Source organism: Rhinatrema bivittatum, chromosome 15, assembly GCF_901001135.1.
Source record: "Rhinatrema bivittatum chromosome 15, aRhiBiv1.1, whole genome shotgun sequence".
Lineage (NCBI taxonomy): Eukaryota > Metazoa > Chordata > Amphibia > Gymnophiona > Rhinatrematidae > Rhinatrema > Rhinatrema bivittatum.
In genome coordinates, this window is record NC_042629.1 from 24,969,141 (window position 1) to 24,992,381 (window position 23,241).

At 43.1% G+C, this 23,241-nt stretch overlaps 1 protein-coding gene across 1 annotated transcript in view; it reads right to left on the bottom strand.

Annotated features, from left to right (window-relative positions):
* Positions 1-1,425: 1,425 nt before the first annotated feature.
* NECTIN3 (nectin cell adhesion molecule 3) overlaps positions 1,426-23,241 on the bottom strand; it is a 274,465-nt gene continuing 252,649 nt past the window's right edge. The window contains exons 8-9 of the mRNA XM_029578109.1: positions 4,036-4,104; positions 1,426-3,251 (exon numbers count right to left, since the gene is read on the bottom strand). Of these exons, the coding sequence (XP_029433969.1) occupies positions 3,078-3,251; positions 4,036-4,104 (243 nt within the window). The 3' untranslated portion in view covers positions 1,426-3,077. The remainder of the gene's footprint in view (positions 3,252-4,035; positions 4,105-23,241) is intronic.

Genomic DNA, 23,241 nt, shown 5'->3' on the forward strand with positions numbered 1-23,241 from the left:
TTGCAGGGTCAGGTTCACTGGCAATTAACAAGTAGATTAATAAATGCATTTTTATCTCCAGAAAGCTTATCCATATTTCTAGCCTTGTCAATATTTTCATGGACAGCGTCGCCAGCGAATGCAACGGAAATTAATTATTGCAGATCTTCGCAGGTATATGGTGCTTTTGCGGCTAGTCAAAACAGCTATGCACAGCAATTGAAATATGAAATTGGATGCACCAGGGGAGGAAAGTCAGCCACTCAGTTATTTGATTTTTTTTTTTTTAATATTCGATTCAGTTAATATTTTACTAGTACTTTTCAAGAGCTTCAAATGATCACTCCAGCAGCAGCAGGTCAGTAAGGAAAGTCACTTCAGAGGCTCAACACACTAGTAGGGTGGGACTGCAAAACATATTAAGGATAAACAAGGCCAAGGAAGTGAAAGCTGACCTCTGGAGTGAGAAAAGGTTATGAAACAGGGATGGGGAAGGGTGTATTATGCAATGATACACTACTGGACCATCTGGGCTTTAAGAAATTACTTGTACTACAATCTTATGAACCTTGTACACAGAGTACCTGTTACTGCCTCACACTAGATAAAGGACCCATTGACCACTGGTTCTGAAATCCTTTCCTTAAATTATAAATTCAGTAACAAATAAGTCAAAGGGCACTTTCAACTTCCAATGCTACTGAGCACAGAGAAGGGAGCTGCAATACTGAAAGCCACATTTATAGATCTGAAATGAATGTTTAGCACTAGGCTCTAAAACCTTCCCAATGCAGTAATTGCTGGAAGCTGCAACACTGACTCTGCAGACTTGGATTGTGGATTTATTTATGCAGAAGCCGTTAGGAGAACATACCACAAGGATTGGGCTTCCCAAACCTGTCCTTGTGACCCTGCAGCCAGCTGGATTTTCATGACAACCACAATGAAGATGTGTGAGACAGATTTGAATGCATTGGAGGCCCATCATATGCAAATAACTGTCAAGCATATTAATTGTGGATAACCTGAAAACCTGACTGGCTTCTGAGGTCACCAGAACAGGACCTCCAGCACTGCCTTCTCCCCTCCTTTAGAAAGAAGGAAAGAAAGAGGGCACTGAATCGGGACCCCCAGCACTAAAGTGACTAATTCCACCAGTTCATGTACCGACCCCACCACCGCTGCAGTGAGAAAGTTTGGAAGCTGGATTAAGCCACAGAATGTGATTAACTAAGACATATGACTTGCCATGCTGCGTCAGACCAAGGGTCCACCAAGCCCACTATCTTGTTTCCAAGAATGGCCAATCCAGATCACAAGTACCTGGCAGGATCCCAAGGGGTAAATAGATTCCAAGCTGCTTATCCCAAGAATAAGCAGTGGATTTCTGCAACTCTACCTTAATAATGATCAATAGCCTTTTCCTCTAGGAACTTGTCCAAACTGTTTTTAAATGCAGTTACACTAATAGCTTTCACCACAGCCTCTGGCAATGAATTCCAGAGCTTAATTATGCATGGAGTAAAAAAGCTTTTCTCTTATTAGTTTTAAATGCCCCTGGTCTATGAAGAGGGGTAGCCCAGGAATGAGAGGCGATGGCAGGAGCAGGCTCTAGGCAAACTTCAGTCTCTTGCTGTGGCAATCTGAGAACAATGGGTGGCTTGAAGGGTAAGATAGATCATTTGGTTATCCCATTGCCACCATCACTGTTACAATGTTTTGTGGAACAGAGAAATGATCGCAAAGAAAGTTGTTCCTTGTGAAAAGTTGAAGGTGGTGGTGGTGGTAGGGGAGCATTGCACATTAGAACTGGTGAAATGGCTGCTATCAGAGAGAATTATTGTCAGAATTAAATATAATAAAATAATGGGAAACTTCTGTCTTGAAATGCTGAAAAAAAGTGCAAAAAGCAGAATAAAAAAAAAAAAGTAAGACATTGATAAGGCAGCTAAGAGAATTTGAAAAGACATTGGCCGTAGAGGCAAAGACTCTTTCTCCTCCCTTAGGTGGCCTTGTTCTTGAACGAGGGCTCTCTAATAAGAACAAGGCCACCTAAGGGAGGAGAAAGAGTGCAGGGGCAGAAGGAGCATTTTCATAATTCGACCGTCAATGAATTCCAATTTTTAGGCTCAGCCCAATTGCAAACATTATTTCCTTTATAGGTAAAGTACAAGGGAGTGGGGCTGAATGCGTTATAAAGGCAAGGAACAGGTTAACAAGTTAGCATAAATGTCCTACACGTTTGGTTCTGCGTTGCCAAGCAAATCCTCCAGCCTTCATCCCCTAACCCTGGCAAATCCTTATCATATATGTAATCAATTACAATGTCAATACTGGAATTCGTTTTCCCACTTAGTTTAAACCCCAGCCTCCACATGCTTTATATTTATGTTGGTAGAGACCTAGGGCTAAACCAGTTATATTATATTCAATTGTTTCTATGGCATCAAAATTTGGCTTTTTTTCTCTTTAACCAAATGGGAAATCTATACTGGATGTTTAAGCACACAGAGATAGTTTTTAAATTGCTCCCATTAATACAAGATGAGACATTCTGCTGGCTTGGATACCAGCTTGTACATAGGTATTGTGATTTTATTAAGCACATCAGTTTCAGGGAAAGAAAAAAATCCCAAAGAAATAATTAGCAAAATGACTTCTAAATTGATTTGCTGCATGTTTGAATTACAGATGAAGGGGCTGGCAGGCTTAAATCCAGAGAGACTGGCACAAGCAGCTGAGGATCATTACAGCCAGGCCCCATCACGGCCACACGCACTGGAATTTTAAATTAAAATGCAATGGTATGACAAATATTGCATGTTAGAATTATAAAACTGAACCAGCAACTCAAAGGCACAGAGAAAGCTATTCGAAGAATGTGTGCTAGGATCTTGAGCTTGATTTTACTGGACTAGTACTGCTAGAGGTAGCATCAAATCTAAATGATGAGACCTCTACTATGTCTGGTAGATTAAGTGCAGCCGTCAGAATTCTTTTGCCCATGCAGAAGAGGTGTAATGTTGAGAAAAATATTTTAGAAAGTTTCAGAAAATACAAATGCTTATTTTGCCTGGAAGTCCACAGCTGGAGAAAGATCACACGTAATGTTCTCTTGGCTTGATGTAGACTCCTTTTGCTCCTAAATGTCGAGAGTGCCTGCTCCACTCCTTGTAATGCATCGCACTATAAACTGGGCACATCTGCTGGAGCTGATCTTCTCCCACCTGCTTTCCATCTTCATGAGCAAGCTGACTGCCATTTACTGCATTCTACAAACCAAACAGCATTTATGTTATCACTAGCATCTAATGCCAGTTGTCGAGTGCCACAAACTGCTCTGCTTTTCAGGATATCCGCAATGAATATGTAGGAGATATCTGCATATAATACAAACTGTGCATGCAAACACCTCTCATGCATATTCACTGCGGATATCCTGAAAATCATTTAGGCATTTAAGTTTGTCTCATGCTTGGGACTCTCTAGCTTGCTGTATTCTTCATGGTCCTATGTTATATGAATCAGAGACTGAGGCATTCAACACCGGCTGCCAAAGTACAGAAGCAAAACTATTTTTTTTTTTAATGCTTTTCTGGGCTTCAAGCTCCATCAGAACCAGTGAGTGCTGGGCCATGGCATCACAAGTCTTCATTTTCAGCTACCCAGGGATTTTCCTCTTCCCCTTATTTTATATTGTGCTCCCAACTCAATTCTCACAGTCATTTCTGCAACAATCCTCTGAATGGGGCCATGCAGCAGACTTCGTCTGGAACCCTGCAGCCATGGGCTCTAAACCCGGCTACTGGGGATTGCTGTTGTACAGTGAACGGGACTGTGGATGCTGCCTCCCAATCATCCTCAATCCCCAGCCAATCCGAGCCCTGGAAAATAACTCTGATAATTACATTTCTCCGGGAAGGCTTTGGCTTTAGATATCTCTGGAAGCATGGGCTGCTTTTGCTCATGAACCGTTTCCACAAACTGGACCTTCCTCATTCACAAATCACTTCTCTCCCTCCCCTCTTCCCCACATAAAGCAAACCTGTTACTTACTCTATGCCGTGAATTATCAACCTTCATTTCTTTATATGGACTCTGCAAAGGGAAGCGGTCTTCTCCCTGCTGAGTAAAGATATAGCGACAGCTGATATGCACGGTCACATTGCAAAGGCAAGGATGTGAGGAGAAAAAGAAAACCATCAGAGGCAGGCATGTGCTTATAAATCATCTTGCTAATACATTTTACTGAACTCCACTTCTCTATGCACATCAAGTTTAGTGTTTTCCCGATAGGGCAACGGACACAGTTCCAACCAAGCGTCAAGTGCTCACTAAATTCTGACTAAATGTTATCACTCTCTTGGGTTTGCACGCGCTCTCTTAGATGTGAAGCGCTTTCAAACAATCCCACCGACTGCTTTTTTAGGGTAGACAACTATTTTTAAATAACTTGTCCCCCCCCCTTTTTTTTTTTTTTTTTTTTTTTTTTAATACAACTTGACTAACTTCATTTTTAAAAACAAATCCAGCAATACTGTTTTTCTTTTTTGTGGTCAGTGGGATGGACTCTGCTAACCACCCCAGCCACTGGGATTCTCTCCTCAGTGCCCTGCTCTTCAGGTTCCCCCTGGTGCTATCCCAATGAAACACAGAAACATGGCAGCAGACTGCACGGCCTATCTAGTCTGTCCATCTGCCCAATTAAGTCAGCTTTACAATTCTCATCACTCCCTCAGAGATCCCCTGTGTTTATCCCATGCTTTCTTGATTTCAGATACTGTTTTTGTCTCACCACCTCCACTGGGAGGCTGTTTCATGCATCACTACGCTCTCTGTAAAATACTTCCTAAGATTACTCCTGAGGCTACCTCTTTTCACCCTCATTCCATGATTCCTCATTCTAGAGCAGTGGTTCCCAACCCTGTCCTGGGGACCCCTGCCTGAGTCAGTCGGGTTTTCAGGATATCCACAATGAATATGCATGAGAGAAAATTTGCATGCACTGCCTCCCCACAACATGCAAATTTTCTCTCATGCATATTCATTGTGGATATCCTGAAAACCCAACTGTCTGGGGGGTCTCCAGGACAGGGTTGGGAACCACTGTTCTGGAGCCTCCTTTTCTGTTGAAAGCACCCACCTCCTGGGCATGGAAACATTTGAGATATTTAATGTTTCTATCATCTCTTACCTTTCCTTTAGGGTATACATGTTTAGATCCTTAAAGCTATTCCCATATACTTGAGAACGAAGACCACTGACCATTTTAGTAGCCTCCCTCTGGCCAGACTCCATCCTGCGGTCTCCAGAATTGTACACAGTATTCCAAGTGAGGTCTCACTAGGGACCTATACAGGAGCAATATCACCTCCCTTGTTCTACTGACCATTCTGCTCCCTCCCTGTGCAGCCAAGCATCTTTCTGGATTCTGCCCTCGTTTTATCCACCTGTTTGACCATCTTAAGATCATCAGATATGATCATCCCCAGATCCCCGTCATTCTTTCATGCTTAGAAGATTTTCATCCAGAGTATTGCACCTCTCCCTTGAGATTTTGCAACCTACATGTATGTCTGCATTTTTTTTAGCATTAAATCTTAGCTGCCAGATCATTCCTGAAGCTTCACCTAATCCTTCCTCAGGTTTTCCACACCTTCTTGGCTGTCTACCCTATTGCAGATTTTGGTATCATTGGCAAAGAGACAAACCTTTCCTGACAATCTTTCTGCTATGTCGCTCAAAAAAAAATGTTGAAAAAGAACCAGTACCAGGCTTATACCCTGAAGCACACCACTAGTAACAACCCCCTCCCTCTTCAGAGAAAACTCCATTTACTACTACCTTTTGTTTGCCTCCCACTCAGTTTCTAACCCACTCACTCTAGGTCCCACACCAAGTGTGCTCAATTTATTTTTAAGCTGTATATGCGGAACCGTGTCACATGAGCAGGGAGTTCTTACCTATATTTTCAAAATTCACACACAGGCTTTCCTGACTGTGCTCATCTCGAGATGTCAGCCATGCAAATTAACGCCCCCCCCCCCCCAATGCTCATGCCAGCCAGCTCAGAGGTGCTAAATTCCTGTGCTCAGCCATTTTAATTCTCTTTGGTGGGATAGACCCTACTGGTTGCCATATGTCTTCTTTATTTGCTGGTGATAAAGCAGATAATGTAGATAGTAATATAAATATTTATATTCCTCCAGGTCATTTTGCAGTTAACAATAATAATTAGTATGAAGTATGAGGTGGCTTAGCTTCCCCCACTCTCTTATACCCACAGCCCATGGTGGGCACTGGACCTCAAAGTGGGCATGAATTGTTCAAGTGTTTGTAGATACTGTTAGCACACAATTATCACTCCCCCCCCCCCCCCCCCCCAACAGGCCATCAAGTTCCCATACTTTTGAATAAAAACATTGTAGGTGGGAAAAATGTGTGGCATATAAGCCCAAGAATTGGACTCGGGGAAGCCTATATTTACACACACTTTAATTTGATTTCACACTGCAGACAGATGGAACTGAAATGATACAATCTGTTTAAGTAAACACCTCAAGGACTAATTGTGCCTCACTGAAGGTGGTTTAACAGCAAACAGCATAAAGGCATTGCATGTTCTCTGAAGATACACGCTTTTATAATTGCTGGGGCTGAAGTCAAAGCACATCATTTTACTGAGAAATGCAGATTTTGTTCCTTTTTAATGGGAAGATAGATTGGCATGCTGCCAAAAAGGATTCCAGACTGATGTCACCTCTTCCACCTCGTGGAGTTAGAATGCTAGTTCAAAATTCAAGACACTAGTAAGTGCACTTGCAGAGCAGGTTGTACTGGTGCTTCCATTATTCATGGACAAGACTGGATGGCACCTTCTGAAAACAATGCAAGGCATGGCCCCTTCAGTAAAATGTTCCACTAATTTTTATTGCATTTGTTTAGTCTGCATTGTGTTTCTGAATGCCTGGCTTTTTATAATTGCTTTTATTATTTGTGTTTCTTTTATAAACTGCTTTGGGAAAGGCAATCAGTAAGTGTGATGCTGACGGACAACACCACCCTTCAGAATTCATCACCCCAAGTGTACTGGTATTTATTTACTTATTCTGCCTGTAACAGATACCTATGCCAGATGGTTTACAACCATGTAAAATACAATAAAATCATATCAATAATAAAATAATTAAAACAATTAATATAAACAAGCCATACTACTAAAAAACTAACACTGAAACATTAATGCTAATATAAATGCTTTCAACTGCTTGCAAAATTTTAAAATATCAATATTTCTTAGTGATTCTGGAAGATCATTTCACAACAATGGTCCGATAACACCGAAAGATAGTTTTCGATTTTCCCTTTATCGGGCCACCTTAATAAGCACTTGCATTCTACCTGATAAGACCAGAGGAACAAGAGTGACCATAAAAAAAAAAAAAAAAGAAAAACGTTGTGTATCAATGAAAAGATAACTCCTGTCTGACAAGAATGGCAGAAAAAAGAGAAAGCTGGCTGTATTATCTTGCCATTTTAATGTGTCTGCTTTGGTGTTTAGAGTGAATTTTACTCTAAGATAAAACTCCAAAGGTGGAAGCAAAGGAGAATCAAGTCCTGAGTTTTCTTATGATTATTTGTTCCAAACTGGCTGCCAGCCTGAAGGCCAGGGTGAAAGGAGTAGCTGCCCAGTGTGAAGAAAAAGGATTGTAAAGTAAGCATAGGCTGGCAGCAGATGAAAAGCCAGGAAGGGTGTTAGGAAAGCATGAAAAAACAAAACAGAAGCAGAGTGGAAGGAGAGAGCAGCAGAGATCAGGGCTGGGGGTGGAGGCATGGAACACAAATACACCGGTCTACCTTGGGTGCTAAAGTGCCTCCTTACAACCCTGTCCAATCTTACAGTATTTAGTAGACCAGGAGTTCCATTTTACTCTGCTTCGTCCACCTAGCTCTCAGGTTTCCAGGCCAGGAAGGGCAGCAGCATTCCTCAGGCCCAGGGGTAAAGGGCAGTATGATTAATCAGTATAGGAGCAGAGGAAGCAAGGGCCAGAAAAATATTCTGTAGGCTATTAAACAAGTACTATGGGATAAGAAGTAGCAATGTGGGGAACAGGAACTGCATTGGAATGTCACAAAGGAGCCAGAGACAAAGTTTGCAAATTTATGTGCTTAGAAAAGTAGCCAGCTATGTACCTGCTATTATCTTGACTTTGTCATAACCCTTCTAAAACAGGATTTATCCAGAACCTCTCCATCTTTAAAAAAACAAAATTGAGTTTTGACCCGGGTGCTGCAATTCTGGCCCTTTAGCTCAATATCATTGGCTTCTGCTGCTGGTTTCAACAATTAGATTTTAGTTGAAGCTGCTCTAGGAAGGTTGTAGTCTCTTGGGATTTCTGTTTTCACTTCTCTCTTTATCTTCCTTGCTGGAACAAACAGTTTCTGCAGCTTTAAAGAGCCACATCAACTTCTGATAACTATTTCTCTACCATCTGGGGATGGCTAGTCTGCAATTATTGTTTTTTTTTCTTTTTACTACACACCACAGTTATTATATCCTTCCTGTAGAAGTACAAATCATTTCTACGTATCAAATAGCAGGGTACAGTTGGTTTTTTGATTTAGCCTTGGCCCCAGGGATCCAGTTACCCAGAAAAGGTTGTTGAAAATTTAACAAGATTTGGTAGTTTCAATCGCCAAGCACAAGGCCTACAATATAATAAAATACATTCTACAAGTATAAAAACTTTCCAGGATGTTTAATCCACTCACTATGATTTACAAAGGAGGCATCATACAGAACTATTACGTGTTGAGACTGCAGTTGGTGAGCAAGAGACACAAGAGTCAGTGCTCGTTGTCGAGGCAGGATTGCCTGTAAGGTGTCCAAGTCTGCCCCAATGAACGATAAGGTTTGAGATGGGACTAAGTAGGATTTGTCATAATTGATGAGAAACCCTAACAAAATTAGAGTGTGTAAGGTTAGACTGAGGGATGACAGAGCAGCTTGCTGAGTGGAAGCCCTGATTAACCAGTCGTCCAGATAGGGGTAGACGTGAACACCTTGTGTCCTGAGGAATGCTGCGACGACTACGAGGCATTTTGTAAAGACTTGTGGAGCAGATGCTAGGCCGAATGGAAGCACTCTGTATTGATAGTGCTTGAGGCCTACTAGGAATCTCAGGTATTTGCGATGAGCTGGACTTATCGCAATATGGGTGTATGCGTCCTGGAGGTCCAGAGAGCAGAGCCAGTCTCCTCTTTGTAGAAGAGGTAGAAGCGATCCCAAGGAGACCATCTTGAACTTTTCTCACTGGAGGTACTTGTTGAGGGCCCGTAGATCTAGAATAGGACAGACACCTCCCAATTTTTTGGGGATTAGGAAGTACCGGGAATAGAACCCTAGGCCTTGCTGAGAGTGTGGAACGGGTTCTATTGCTCTGGACTGGAGAAGGAGGGAGACCTCTTGATCCAGAAGAATGGAGTGATTGGACGTTCTCCATGTCTGCAGAGGTGGGGAGTCCGGTGGCAGGGCGAGAAAGTTCAGATGGTAACCCTGAGCAATGACTGCCAGTACCCATTGGTCGGATGTAATTGAATGCCACATGTTGTGGAAGTGGCACAGTTGACCTCCCACTGGTATGTGCGACAGAGGAATCTGGCTGCTGCTCTCCAAGTGGAAGTCAAAAACCTGAAGCAGGCCCCGGCTGGGGAGCTGCTTTTGGTTTTCGGGTTTGGCGAGACTGAGGTTTTTGATAAGGTCTCGCAGCAAGGGATCTGGCTGGTGGCGGGTATGACTTTCTTGGATGGTAGAACGACTTCTTAGAGTCCTTTCTAAAGGGCTGCTTTGAGAAGTCGGAAGGCATTGAAGAGAGCTGTTTTAGGGTCTCATGATGGTCTTTTAATTCGGCCACTGTCCGTTGATCTGTTCGCTGAACAGATTATCTCCTACACAAGGCAGGTTAGACAACTGGTCTTGCACTTCTGGGCGAAGGTCAGAAGACTTGAGCCAGGCCCACTGTCTCACCGAAATAGCAGCTGCAGACACTCTGGTAGAGGTGTCAAAAATGTCATAAGATGTTCTGATCTCATGCTTGCCTGCCTCAAAACCTTTGCTTACAAGGGATTGCAGTTGGTCTTGGAATTGCTGAGGCAGGGAGTCTGAGAAGTCCTGTATCTGCTTAAAGATGACCCTGCTATATTGGGTAATATAAAGCTGATAGGCAGCAATTCGGGAGATGAGCATGGACCCTTGGAATACTCAGCGACCAATGTTGTCTAGGAATTTTTGTTCCTTATCAGGAGGGGTAGACGAGTGAGGTTTTGACTTTTTTGCCCTCTTTTGTGCAGACTCTACCACGACAGAGTGGTGATCAAGCTGTGACTTCTGAAAACCTGGGGCTGATTGTACTAAATAAGTAGTGTCAGCTTTCCTGTGTACTGGAGCAATTGTTCCTGGATTTTCCCAGTTCTTTGATCAAGAAGAACCTGGTGGACGGGAATAGAGGTTATTACCTTGGGGGCATTCAGGAATTGGAGCAACTCCATCATCTGGTGCCTATCATCCTGTTCCATCTGCAATTGAAAAGGAACCAATTCAGCCATTTCCTTCACAAAATTTATAAATGAGAGGTCCTCTGGAGGAGAACGCTTTCTACTCTCAGTGGATGAAGGTAGTGAAGGTAAGTCATCAGTGTCTGATGAGGTATTATCTCCCCAGGTATCATAAGAATCAACACCCTTTCCTCTAGGAAGTAGAGGGGGACAGGGTGGTTGGATACCTTAAGGTCCTGGTCTAGGCTCCGAAGGAATTGGAGGAATTATCGGAGGCACTGATGATGGCATCGAAGGCACCGGTATAGGCATCGAGGGATGGCTCGGTGGCGCTGATGGACGTATCGGCACTGATGGTTGGATCGGTGGCGAGGAACGTATAGGCATCGATGGTTGAGGCATAACTCCGGATGGAAGAATGCGGAACGGTGTTTCTCCTCCTGATGATGCTATCAGTGGGGAGGGCATCAGAGCCATCGGAGACCCGGGATCCATCAGTGGAAAAGTGGCCATAAGCGCTTCCATCCTGGATAGCAGCGGTGCCAGCGCTGCCAGAATCATGTTGATGATCGGTTCCACAGTCTGTGCCGGTGTCTGAGGAACCTGGAGACGTTGCATCGCCTTGTCGATGGCCTCTTGGACCATCCGGTCCAGTTCTTCTCGGAGACCTGGAGCAAGTAGCACCGGCTCCGAAACAGAAGGAGGCAGAGGCATAGCCAGAGGGACCACCGTTAAAGGTGGAGTCGCGGCTCCCGATCCCCGATCAAGTGAGGGTTGCCTCGGAGACCCGGTCGCAGGAATGGTTGGTGCCTTTCCTGGATGGGGCTTCTTCGACAATGGCTTGGACGATGATTTCGCTCCCTCGATGGTCCGAGTCTTATGGTGCCAACGGCGATGTTTCTCCCTTCGATCCCCTCGATCCTGAGGGGGAGTAGAGGGTGTTGATGGCCGAGAAGTCGTCGATGCCGGTCGGTCACCTTTTGGTGGTCGATGCTGGCGCGAAGTCGACGGAGCCGGTTCAGATGACGTTGATGCAATGGATGGAGTCGGGGGGTTTGAGCATGGAAGAGAAGTTCCATCTTCTCCATTCTGGCCTTGCGACCCTTCGGTGTCATTAGGGCACATTTGGTGCAGGTCAAGACATCGTGCTCGCGTCCTAAACACATTACACAGACTTTATGGGGGTCTGTGATAGACATGGTGCAGGTACAGTCTGGGCACAGACGAAACCCGACGCCATGGAAAAAATTTAGCTGTGGTACAGTCGACGGCCAGTAGGCCGCGAAGGCCAAACTCAACGGTAATAGACAGGAAACGGGTAAAAACTTACTGGAGTACCATGGACTTATAAAAGGTAGAGGAGGGACCCCTGTGGGGCAATTTAACTTTTAGCAATTCCGTGAGGAAACTTCCTGTCAGGAATCTTTTCAGAGCTCCTTTACCACGAGGCTACTGTTGCGTGGAAAAAAGAAGACTGAAGGGGGAACCCTGCTGGCTGCAGGGTTAGTGCCATGCTGGGCATGCCCAGTAGGGGGCCAGTCAAAGTTTTGGAAACTTTGACAGAAGTTTTCCGTGCTTGGGCTCCATCCTGATGATGTCACCCATATGTGAGGAATACCATCCTGCTTGTCCTATGAGAATGTATTTTTAAACAATGTCCATGCCTGTTGAACACTTAACCTTTGCAGCTGCACCTTTCAGTTTTTTTCTATCTATTTTCTTCATTTTATCAAAGTTTCCCTTTTGAAAGTTTAGTGTTAGAGGTGCAGATTTACTTATTGTCCCCCTTCCAGTTATTAGTTTAAATTTGATCATGTTATGATCACTGTTGCCAAGTGGCCCCACCATTACCTCTCTCACCAAATCCTGCATTCCACTAAGAATTAAATCTAAAATAGCTCCCTCTCGTGTTGGTTCCTGAACCAATTGCTTCATGAAGCAGTCATTTATTACATCTAGGAACTTTATGTCTCTAGCAAGTCCTGATGTTACATTTACCCAGTCAATATTGGGATAATTGAAATCTCCCATTATTATTGCACTGCCAAATTGGTTAGCTTCCCTGATTTCTTTTAGCATTTCATCATCTGTCTATTTTGTCCAGGTGGACGGTAGTGTACTCCTATCACTATACTCTTACCCAACATACATGGGATTTATACCCATATAAATTCTACTGAGCATTTAGTCTCTTGTATGATCTTTATCCTGTTGGACTCTATACCCTCCTGGACATAAAGTGCCACACCCCCACCAAGTTGATCCTCCCTAACATTGCGATATAATTTGTACCCCGATATAGCACTGTCCCATTGGTTATCCTCCTTCCACCAAGTCTCTGTGATGCCAATCATGTCAACTCATCATTTACTGCTATACACTCTAACTCTCCCATCTTACTTCTTAGACTTCTGGCATTGGCATACAGACATTTCAAAGTATGTTTTTTGTTTGTATTAACAACCTGCTTTTCAGTTGTTTGGGATAATTCGGAAATCATTAGCTTCGGTGATTTTGTACGTTTGCTTTTATTGGAACCTCTCTGTTGGGATGCCCTAACTCTCTTGTTTCATTAGTATCCTTCAAGGATACATTTCTCCGAACCATGCACTGCTGAGTGACTGTTGGCTTTCCCCCTTGTTCTAGTTTAAAAGCTGCTCTATCTCCTTTTTGAAAGTTAGTGCCAGCAGCTTGGTTCCACTCTGGTTAAGTGGAACCAACAGGATATTTTGTGATTTTGTCTTCAGAGGTGATACACATTTCTTTTTCACAACCACAATCCTAGAAAAGAACCTGGCCTAGCTATTACCCTGCTTTTTTGCTTAAAAATAAGTCATTATAAAAAAAAAATATATCTTCAAACTAATATTCCTTCATGATGGTACATTTTACTCCTTCAAAAGGTAAACCCAACAAAGAGGGAATTTTTTCATGATTTCAGTTATTAAAATTAATTTGAAAAGCACAAGGTCAAGCTAATCTTCAGTGCCTCAAAGAAATGTTGCAATAATTTGTTTTCTTCCACTCATCCATGCATCCCTGGGAAGGGTGTTCAAACAGCTTACGACTTACCTTCCACGGGTAACTATGAGGAAAGAACTCTGGTATTCCCAGTTAAATCAAAGAGCTTTCAAATTAGTTTATTATCCTAAGTACAAATGCCCAAACCTCCTTTGAACCAGCTTCAGCCCTCATTAAATGCAATTCTGTCAGATAGTTCAAATCCTGATTCTAAGTTTGGAGACTTTAGAGTATTGAACTATGGGAAGTTTGTGTGAATTTATGAATGACCTGAAAACAAGCAAATGAAATTTTTTTTTACAAAGATTAACATTTGAACTGGGTCAAAAGGATCCAAACTACAGCAAAATCTAAAAACCAAAAGCAGGGCCACAAATGGTTTGGGTTGGCTCAGGTGATCAGATTCCATCCCTCTGGATACGAATGGGTAAGTTTGCTGATTCCTAGATTCCTAGTTACACTGCAGTCGGGAGGCAGGGATGGGTCTGGTTCCTTTAACAATACTGTTTAATAGGAATTATCTTTATGCACCTCCTTTCTTGCTGCCAACTCCTTTCTTCACAAAATTAGTCACATTTGAATATTATAGTTAGTCATTTAATTGTTCCTGGTGCAGCTGCAGTATTTGCTGGTGATAAAGCAGATAATGTAGGTAGTAATATAAATATTTCTATTCCTCCAGGTCATTTTGCAGTTAACAATAATTAGTATGGGGAATAGGGACATGGCTGAAGAACTTTGAGGCTAAGCTTGATAAAAGACAAGATATGTAGGTCTACTCTCTGAATACAGATTTGGATGGATCCCATACAAAAAATCACTGCTGAAACCAAGATGAAAGGGCTTAGCCTTAGGGAGGATAGCGCAACCTTCTCCTCTGAAAAAGGGGAAAGTATTACCACACAGAAATGCACACTTGGGAGCTGCAAAGAAGGCAGTCTGTTTGAATATCTACTTTGAGATACAATGAGCAGTTCAGTGCTGAAGCACAAACTTTTTTTTTTTTTTTTTTTAACCTTTAAATGGTCAATCTCTTATATGTTTTTACCCATAGACCACTTCTGAAAGAATCCAACATTGAAACATAGAAATGACAGCAGAAAAGGACCAAATGGTCCATCCAGTCTGCCCAGCAAGCTTATGGTAGTAGCTGCTGCACTGTGCAGGATACCCCCCAATTTTAACAGATTCCCAGACCATAAAAGTTGGGCCCTCGGTTGCTCTTTGAATCCAATTCCCCATTATCCCTTGCTGTTGAAGCAGAGAGCGATGATGGAGTTGCCACAACAGCAAGTTATCCCCACACACTTTTCTTCCATTTCCAACCTGAAGTCTTTAGGGATCCACAGTGTTTATCCCATGCCCCTTTGAATTCTTTCACTGTTTTCATCTTCACCACCTCCTCTGGAAGCCTATTCCAGGCATCAACCACTCTTCTCCGTGAAGAAATATTTCTTGACATTGGTCCTGAGTAGTCCTCTCTGGAGTTTCATTTTGTGAACCCTAGTTCTACTGATTTTCATCGAAATAGGTTTGTCAATCATGCATCATTAAAACCTCAGGTATTTATAAAACGTATGAATCACTTCATAGACCTTGTCATAAGATCTGTCTAAGTGATGTACAACAAAATACATACATACAATAAAATTCTATTAAAACAAAATAATAAACACAACATAAGCACTCGTAAACCATAATATTGCAGGTGAAAAGTAGGCTCAATCATAAGTCTATAGTCATCAGCCAAATCTTCAAGTTCCTGCGAAACCTTAATAAATCGGATTCTCCCCATATAGATAATGGGAGTTTGTTCCACAGCATGGGCATTGTCATAGAAAAAGATCTTTTTTGTATTTTTACATGCCAAAAAGCTTTTGGTGATGGTATCTGAAGCTGATAGCTGTGTTGTGAAAGTGAAGCCCTGGTTGAAGACTTCCAACACAGTCGAGCAGACATGTGAGGTGGGCTGACCATGTAGAATTTTGAAAGTAAGTACCAATGGCTTAAATTTACATCTAAGTCTAATTGGAAGCCAATGTAATTTCAATAACTCTCGCCTAGATCTACCCATTACGATCTGTGCAGCCATATTTTGTACCATTTGAACCTTTCTAATCAGGAAAACAAAAGCCCCAATAAACTGCATTACAATAGTGCAGAGAAGGGTGACCAAAATGATAAGGGGCATGTAACGGCTGCCCAATGAGGAAAGAGTAAGCAAGTTAGGGCTGTTCAGTTTGGAGAAGAGACAACTGAGGGGGAATATAATAGAGTTCTACAAAATCATGAAAGAACTTGAACAAGTTAATGTAAATTGGTTATTTACTCTCTCAGATAATAGAAGGCCTAGGGGCACTCCATGAAGTTAGCAAGTAGATCATTTAAAACAAATAAAAGAAAATTCTTTCACTCAGTGCATACTTAACCTCTGGAATTCATTGCCAGAGGATGTGGTTACAGCAGTTAGTGTAACTGGGTTTAAAAAAGGTTTGGCTAAGTTCCTAGAGGATAAATCGCTATTAATTAATAAGAAATAATAGTAGTTTTAGATTTATTTAATGTTTGGGTACTTGCCAGGTACTTGTGACTTGGATTGGCTGCTGTTTGAAACAGGATAATGGGCATGATGAACCCTTGGTCTGACCTAGTATGGCATATCTTATGTTGTTAAAACAGAGATGACAAGTCCGTAAACCACAGACTTCAAAGCAGAGAGAATCGAACAAGTTTTCAATTGTATCACCAAATGCAATCGGCCATAGCCTTGCACAGGACAGAGTTAAAACAGTTTTCCATTGACCACTTCATATCCAAATTGATTCTTAGCAAAGGTCTATTTATATCTCTCCCCTGCAACTCCTCTTTTCAAGTGTATACATATTTAGATCCTTCAGCCTCTCCTCATAGGTCTTCTCATACAGACCCCACACTATTTTGTTGCTCTTCATTGGACCATCTCCATTCTGTCTTTGTTCCTTTAGAGATACAGACTCCAGAAATGAGCACAGTACTCCAAGTGAGGCCTCACCAAGGACCTGTACAAGGATGTCATCATCCCCTTTTTCTTACTGGTTATTCCTCTTTCTTTGTAGCCCAGCATTCCTCTGGCTTTAGCTATCACATTGTCATATTGCTTCACCATCTTCCGATCTCCAGACACTATTACCGCAAGATTCTTCTTGGTCTGTGCACATCAATCTTTCATCCCACATCACATACAGCTCTTTTGGATTACTGCACTCCAGATGCATGACTCTGCACTTCTTGGTATTGAATCCTAGCTGCCAAGTCTTCGACCACTCTTCAAGCTTTCTTAAATCACTTTTCATTCTCTCTACTCCTTCAGGCATGTCCACTCTATTGCAGATCTTATATCATCCTCAAATAGACAAATTTTGCCTTCTATCCCTTCGCAATGTCGCTCACAAAGATATTCAACAAAAGCAGTCCCAATACTGAACTCTGTAGCAGTCTACTTAACATGATTTTCTCTTCAGATCAGGTTCCATTTACCATTACACTCTGCCTCCTTTTCAGTTAACTAGCTTGTAATCCATGCCACCACCTTGGCGTTCACTCCCAAGCTTCTTATTTTATTCACAAGCCTCCTATGCGGGACAGTATCAAAAGCTTTGCTGAAATTCAAGTAGATCACATCGAGCGCTCTTCCTCAATCCAATTCTCTAGTCACCCAATCAAAAGAAATCAATCAGATTTGTCTGACAGGACCTTCCCCTGGTGAATCCATGCTGCTTCAGGTCCAGCAATCCACAGATTGTAGATAGTTCACTATTCTTTCCTTCAGCAGAGTCTCCATTAATTTTCCCACCACAGAGGTGAGGCTAACCGGCCTGTCCCTGGCCTCCTCTCTGCTACCACTCATGTGAAGCGGGACCACCACCACTCTTCTCCAATCCTGCGACTCCAGTCCCGTTTCCAGTGATCTATTAAACAGGTCTTTCAGTAGACCTGCAAGCACATCTCTTAGCTCTCTCAGTATCCTGGGGTGTATCTCATCCAGCCACATGACCTTATCCGCTTTCAGTTTGCCTAGCTCCTCCCACACATTCTCTTCAGTAAATGGAGTTTTGTCTACTAAATCGCCATTTATGGTCTTGTTAATCAGCAATGGTCCTTCTCTAGGTTTTTCTTTAGTGAATACCAAACTGAAGTATTTGTTTAATATTTCCGCCATTTCTTTGTTACTCTCTACACATTGCTCAGTCTCACCTTTCAATTTCACTATACGACTTCTGACCTCCTTCCTTTCACTGATATATCTGAAAAATGTTTTGTCTCCTTGCTTTACCTCTTTGGCCATCATTTCTTCCACTTGACTTTTTGCTTTCCTTATTTCTTCCCTTGTCTCCCTCTGTTTTAACAGATATTCTTCCCAGTGTTCCTTTTTTGAGATCTTTTATACTTCTTGAATACTATTCTTTTTGTCTTTATTTTTTCAGCCACCTCCTTAGAGAACCAGATAGGTTTCTTTTTCCTCTTACTCATGTTTACTTTACTGACATATAGATTTGTTACCTTTGCAATAGCTCCTTTTAACTTGGCCCACTGTTGTTCCACCTCACCCATTTTCTCCCAGTCTTCCAGTTCTTCTTCCAGGTACATCCCCATTTTCACAAAGTCCTTATTTTTGAACTTCATAACTCGGGTTTTCGTGTGCTGTATCTTATTCGCAAAATTGAATCACACCATCTAATGATCACTGGTGCTCAGGTGAGCCCCTACACAAACATTAGAGACATTATTACCATTAGTGAGCACCAGATCAAGTATTACACCCTTCCTCGTGGGTTCCAATGCATAAGAGAAATTTGCATACAGTGGGAGACAGTGCATGCAAACCTGTCTCATGAATGCTCATTATGAAAATCCTGAAAAGCTGGGTATGTCCAGAGTACTGGGCTGAGAACCACTCTTCTAACAGATACGTTTTACAAAACATTCTTGGCCTACGGATAAGCTGTACATCTGTTCTGTCAAGCTGGGACTACTGGACATTAATCATTTTATGGCCCGTCCGTTCTCTTCATCAGTTGTGACCTCTCTGCTCCAACTGTTCATCGGTCTCAGCTTGCCCATCAATTTAATTGGTTTCAGCCACCTCAGCTCCTTGATATTATGCTCCATGCTCATGGTCCAGGCTTTAGTATCTGGTTTCACCTGAGTAGCTTTCTATGTTCTTGGTTCACATATAAAGCAGACAAATTATTTCTTTAAACTGGGCATCAAAGCTGTTAAATCAACTCCCAATTATTTTTTTGGATTTTCACCTGATAGCTCTTCAAGTTTCCTAAAATCTGATTCCTTAGGAGATAGGGCCTGCTGGAGTCTAATCTGGCTGGTGTTGCTGGTTTCCTTCGGGATTTCCTTCTCTCCGCAGTGTTTCCCCCAATGTCACTGAGAGGTGCCTAGGACCCCCTATTTCAGCATGGGACCAGCGATGCACAGTCGCCTGTGTGCAGCCAAAGTCGTTTGCCAAAGGGGCACACTCCATCTTACGGTTTTTCCTAGTTATCTTATATGAGAAGAAAGAGGAAAGAGAAACTTTCATTTACACTTGCAGTCTCTAAACCAACATAAGACTTATGAAAGCTCATGTTTAACTTGTCAATCATTCAACTCCTGGTGAAATGAACGGGGAGAGCTCAGGAATTTCTTTGAGCTCTGAACAATGTGCTTCACCTCTTCTTCTTCCTCCTTCCACAGAGATATTATTTATTTTATTTATTTATTTATTTATTTAAGGTTTTTATATACCGGCAATCAATAGCACATATCTTGCTGGTTTACATGAAACGGGAGTGCATTAAATACATCAACTAGAACTGTGGTGATCGAAGGAGCAGTTACAAATAACAAGGGTAGCAGAACTTGGATAAGAAGGAAGAGATAGGAAAGAAGAGATAGGAAAGAGATATTATCTCTGCCAACTGAGGTTCAAGGCATGGAGTCGTTAATTCTATCGACTGATAATTCCAGAAGGTGGTATTATCTCTGTTCTGGTTGCTGTGTCACTCCCAGTGCCCCACCAAGATGGAAAGGTAGGAGAGACTTTGGCTGAACCTTTTGTTATCTCTCTGCAGGGCATTTGGCAAGTTGTCTCTCGCATGGGGACGGTAACTTTTAAACAGCTGCGCAGGATGTACATGTATGCACATATGGCAGCTTGCGTGAATGGACAAGGCCATTTAATAACACACACATGTATATGCGTGTCTGATAGAAAATCAGCTGTACACGAGTACATATGCGTGCAATTTTGTATCCATGTGTGCGCAAATACCGGCTCTACCGCGTAAGGGGGGAATTTTATAAAATACGTGCGCCGATGCAATTACCAGTTTCCCCAGGAAAAAGCTCCAGAATTTCTACCCCCCCCCCAGCTAGACAGCATCCCTTTTACCCTATTGGCCACGACCCTTCAAACCCCGCTGACTAACCCTGACTTTTTAAATTTAAAAGCCATCTATAGCAGAATTAAAGTTCTGTGGTAGAGGACTCCTGCGCACGCTTGTGAGCGTAAATGCTTACGCATGTACTTCATGTTACAGAACCGGAACGCCCATGTCCTGCCCAGACTCTGCCGCTCACCTGCCCCTTTTTTTGACTTCCTGATTTGTACACGTACCTGGAGATATGCGATTATTCACACACCTTTTAAAATCCATACGGTAACTTCTGCACATATCTCCTGGCTTTGGCACACGTAAGGCTTTTCAAATCTACCTGTAAGAGTACCTTAATGTGAATTGTAACTCAGTTCTGTGAAGTCTCATCAGGAGTCTCCACCAATCTGACTGAGACAGAAATGTATAGGGGATATAGAGACTCAAGTTGTTTCCGTAAAGATCAAATTTCAGTGATACAAGCTACCCGAGTGTCTAATGTTAAAAGATAATACATTTCTTCACAGTAAAATAGAGTCACTTGAAAATGCTACATCTAAGAATTTATGTTTTTAGAATTTTCCTAAAACTAGGTTTCTGTTGGCAGTAGAGCTTTTTAAGAAGTATGTTTAGGAGGTTTTGCAGATTACATAAGACAAAGCTTTCTTCATCTAATTGTTATTATGTTCCTAAGGCTAAACGGGTTATGAATAAGGAGGAGGGAAGGTTTAGACATCCTAGCCTCCTTTGAAAGTGCTGATGTTTCCAATGTTCTCTATTCTTCTAATGATAATATTGCCACTTAAGCGACTCTGTTTCTTTTGCACAAGTTGTTGATAAAGATTTGGTTTTGAGATACCACTTTAAATATAAACATGAATTATTCTGTGGACAGAAAGTACACATTTTTCCTGATATATCTAGGTCTACTCAGGCTCACAGAAAATTACTTTTGCAATTGAAACAGTACATTTTACTTGAAGTATCTATATAAATATCTTGAAGTTTATCAAGGGGTTAAATTTTTCTTTCATGATCCTTTGCATCTTGAACAGTCTATTATGGATAAGAGTAGGAATACTTAGCCAGCTTAATGTTTTGAGGAGTGAAGTCTAAAAATTAAAGTTTACTTTTTTTTTTGTTTTAATCTTTTTCTCCCCTGATCTCAAAATTAATGTTGAGATTACTTACCTGATAATCTCGTTTTCCTTAGTGTAGACGAATGGGTATAGTATGCTCGTGCTAGCAGTTGGAGACGGATCTGACGTCAGCATGGGTGTATATATACCCCCACAGGAAGCGTAGCAACTTAGTAATCTTCCTTGCAAAAGCTGCTATGGATGTGTGTACTGACGCTCAGTGAAAAGTGAAACAGGATTCCCCTGACCGATTGATAGTAGCTGGAGACCGCCAGCATTCCCAACTGGAAGGCGTTGACACCTGGTAGAGTGTACGCTCTTATGGAAACAGATGACATGGCTTACCTTGAATCGGTGAAACCCATGTACACAGGCAGCTGGGCGGGATGCTGAGTCCATCTGTCTACACCAAGGAAAACGAGATTATCAGGTAAGCAATCTCAACATTTCCTGTCGTGTAGCCAGATGGACTCAGAACAAATGGGATGTACAAAAGCTTTACTCCCAGCCTGGGCGGGGAGGCTGCCTGACCATGTAGGACCGCCCTTGCAAATGCTGTGTCCTCCCTGGCCTGGACATCCAAGACGGTAGAACCTGGAGAAGGTATGGAGGGAGGACCACGTCGCCGCTTTACAGATTTCCACAGGCGACAGCATCCTGGATTCTGCCCAAGATGCCGCTTGTGCCCTGGTAGAATGAGCCTTGACTTGTAGAGGCGGAGACTTCCCAGCCTCCACGTAAGCTGCTCTGATAACTTCTTTAATCCAGCGGGCGATGGTGGGCCATGAGGCCGCTTCCCCTTGTCGTTTCCCGCTGTGCAGGACGAACAGATGGTCCGTCCTTCGTACTTCTTGTGTCATTTCCAGATACCTGGGCAGCAGTCTGCCTATGTCGAGATGGCGTAGCAAACGCCCTTCTTCAGATTTCTTCAAACCCGCCGTGGTAGGCAAGGATATAGTTTGGTTAAGGTGAAACTGTGAGACCACTTTAGGTAGAAAGGAGGGAACCGTGCGAAGATGGATAGCCTCTGGAGTGATTCTGAGAAAGGGATCATGGCAGGACAGTGCTTGTAGCTCTGAGACGCGGCGTGCTGAACACACCGCCAATAGGAACACCAACTTCAAAGTGAGAGAACGGAGAGACAGGCCCCGAAGGGGTCTGAAGGTGGATCCCGCAAGGAAATCCAAAACAAGGTTAAGGTTCCACAAAGGTACTGGCCACTTCAGTGGCGGACGAATGTGCTTGACTCCTTTCAGGAAGCGAGACACATCTGGATGCGTGGCAATGGTCTTGCCATCCCTCCTGGGACCATAGCAAGACAGTGCAGCTACCTGAACCTTGATGGAGCTGAGGGAGAGACCCTTCTGAAGCCCAGCTTGTAGGAAATCCAGAACAATAGGGATCGTGGTCGCATGTGGATTGGTGCCATGAGTGTCGCACCATGCTTCAAATATTCTCCAGATCCTTACATAGGTGAGGGAAGTGGAAAACTTGCGTGCTCGGAGGAGTGTATCTAACACGGGCTCCGAGTAACCTCTTTTCTTCAGTCTAGCCCTCTCAATGGCCAGACCGTAAGAGAGAATTGAGCTGGATCCTCGTGGAGGATGGGACCTTGACTTAGGTGGTCCCGGAGAGGAGGCAGGGGAAGGGGCTCCCCTGCCAGTAGTCTTCTCATGTCCGTGTACCAGGGTCTTCTTGGCCAGTCTGGTGCCACTAGAAGAACTAGGCCCCGGTGTTTCTGAATCTTGTGGATGATGGCGCCCAGCAGAGGTCACGGAGGAAAGGCGTATAGCAGAGTCCCTGGAGGCCATGGCTGACCCAGGGCATCGATTCCGAGTGAGAACGGGTCGCGCTTGCGGCTGAAGTATCTGGGTACTTGAGCATTGGACTTGTCCGCCAGTAAATCCATGTCCAGAATCCCCCAGTGATCTACAATCATCTGGAAGGCTGTGGGTGACAGCTGCCACTCCCCTGGATTTAGGCTCTCTCTGCTGAGGAAGTCTGCCGTGGTGTTGTCCTTCCCGGCAATGTGGACGGCGGAGATGTCCTGAAGATTCGCCTCTGCCCAAGCCATCAGTGGGGCGATCTCCAGAGATACTTGTCGGCTTCTGGTTCCGCCCTGACGGTTGATGTATGCCATC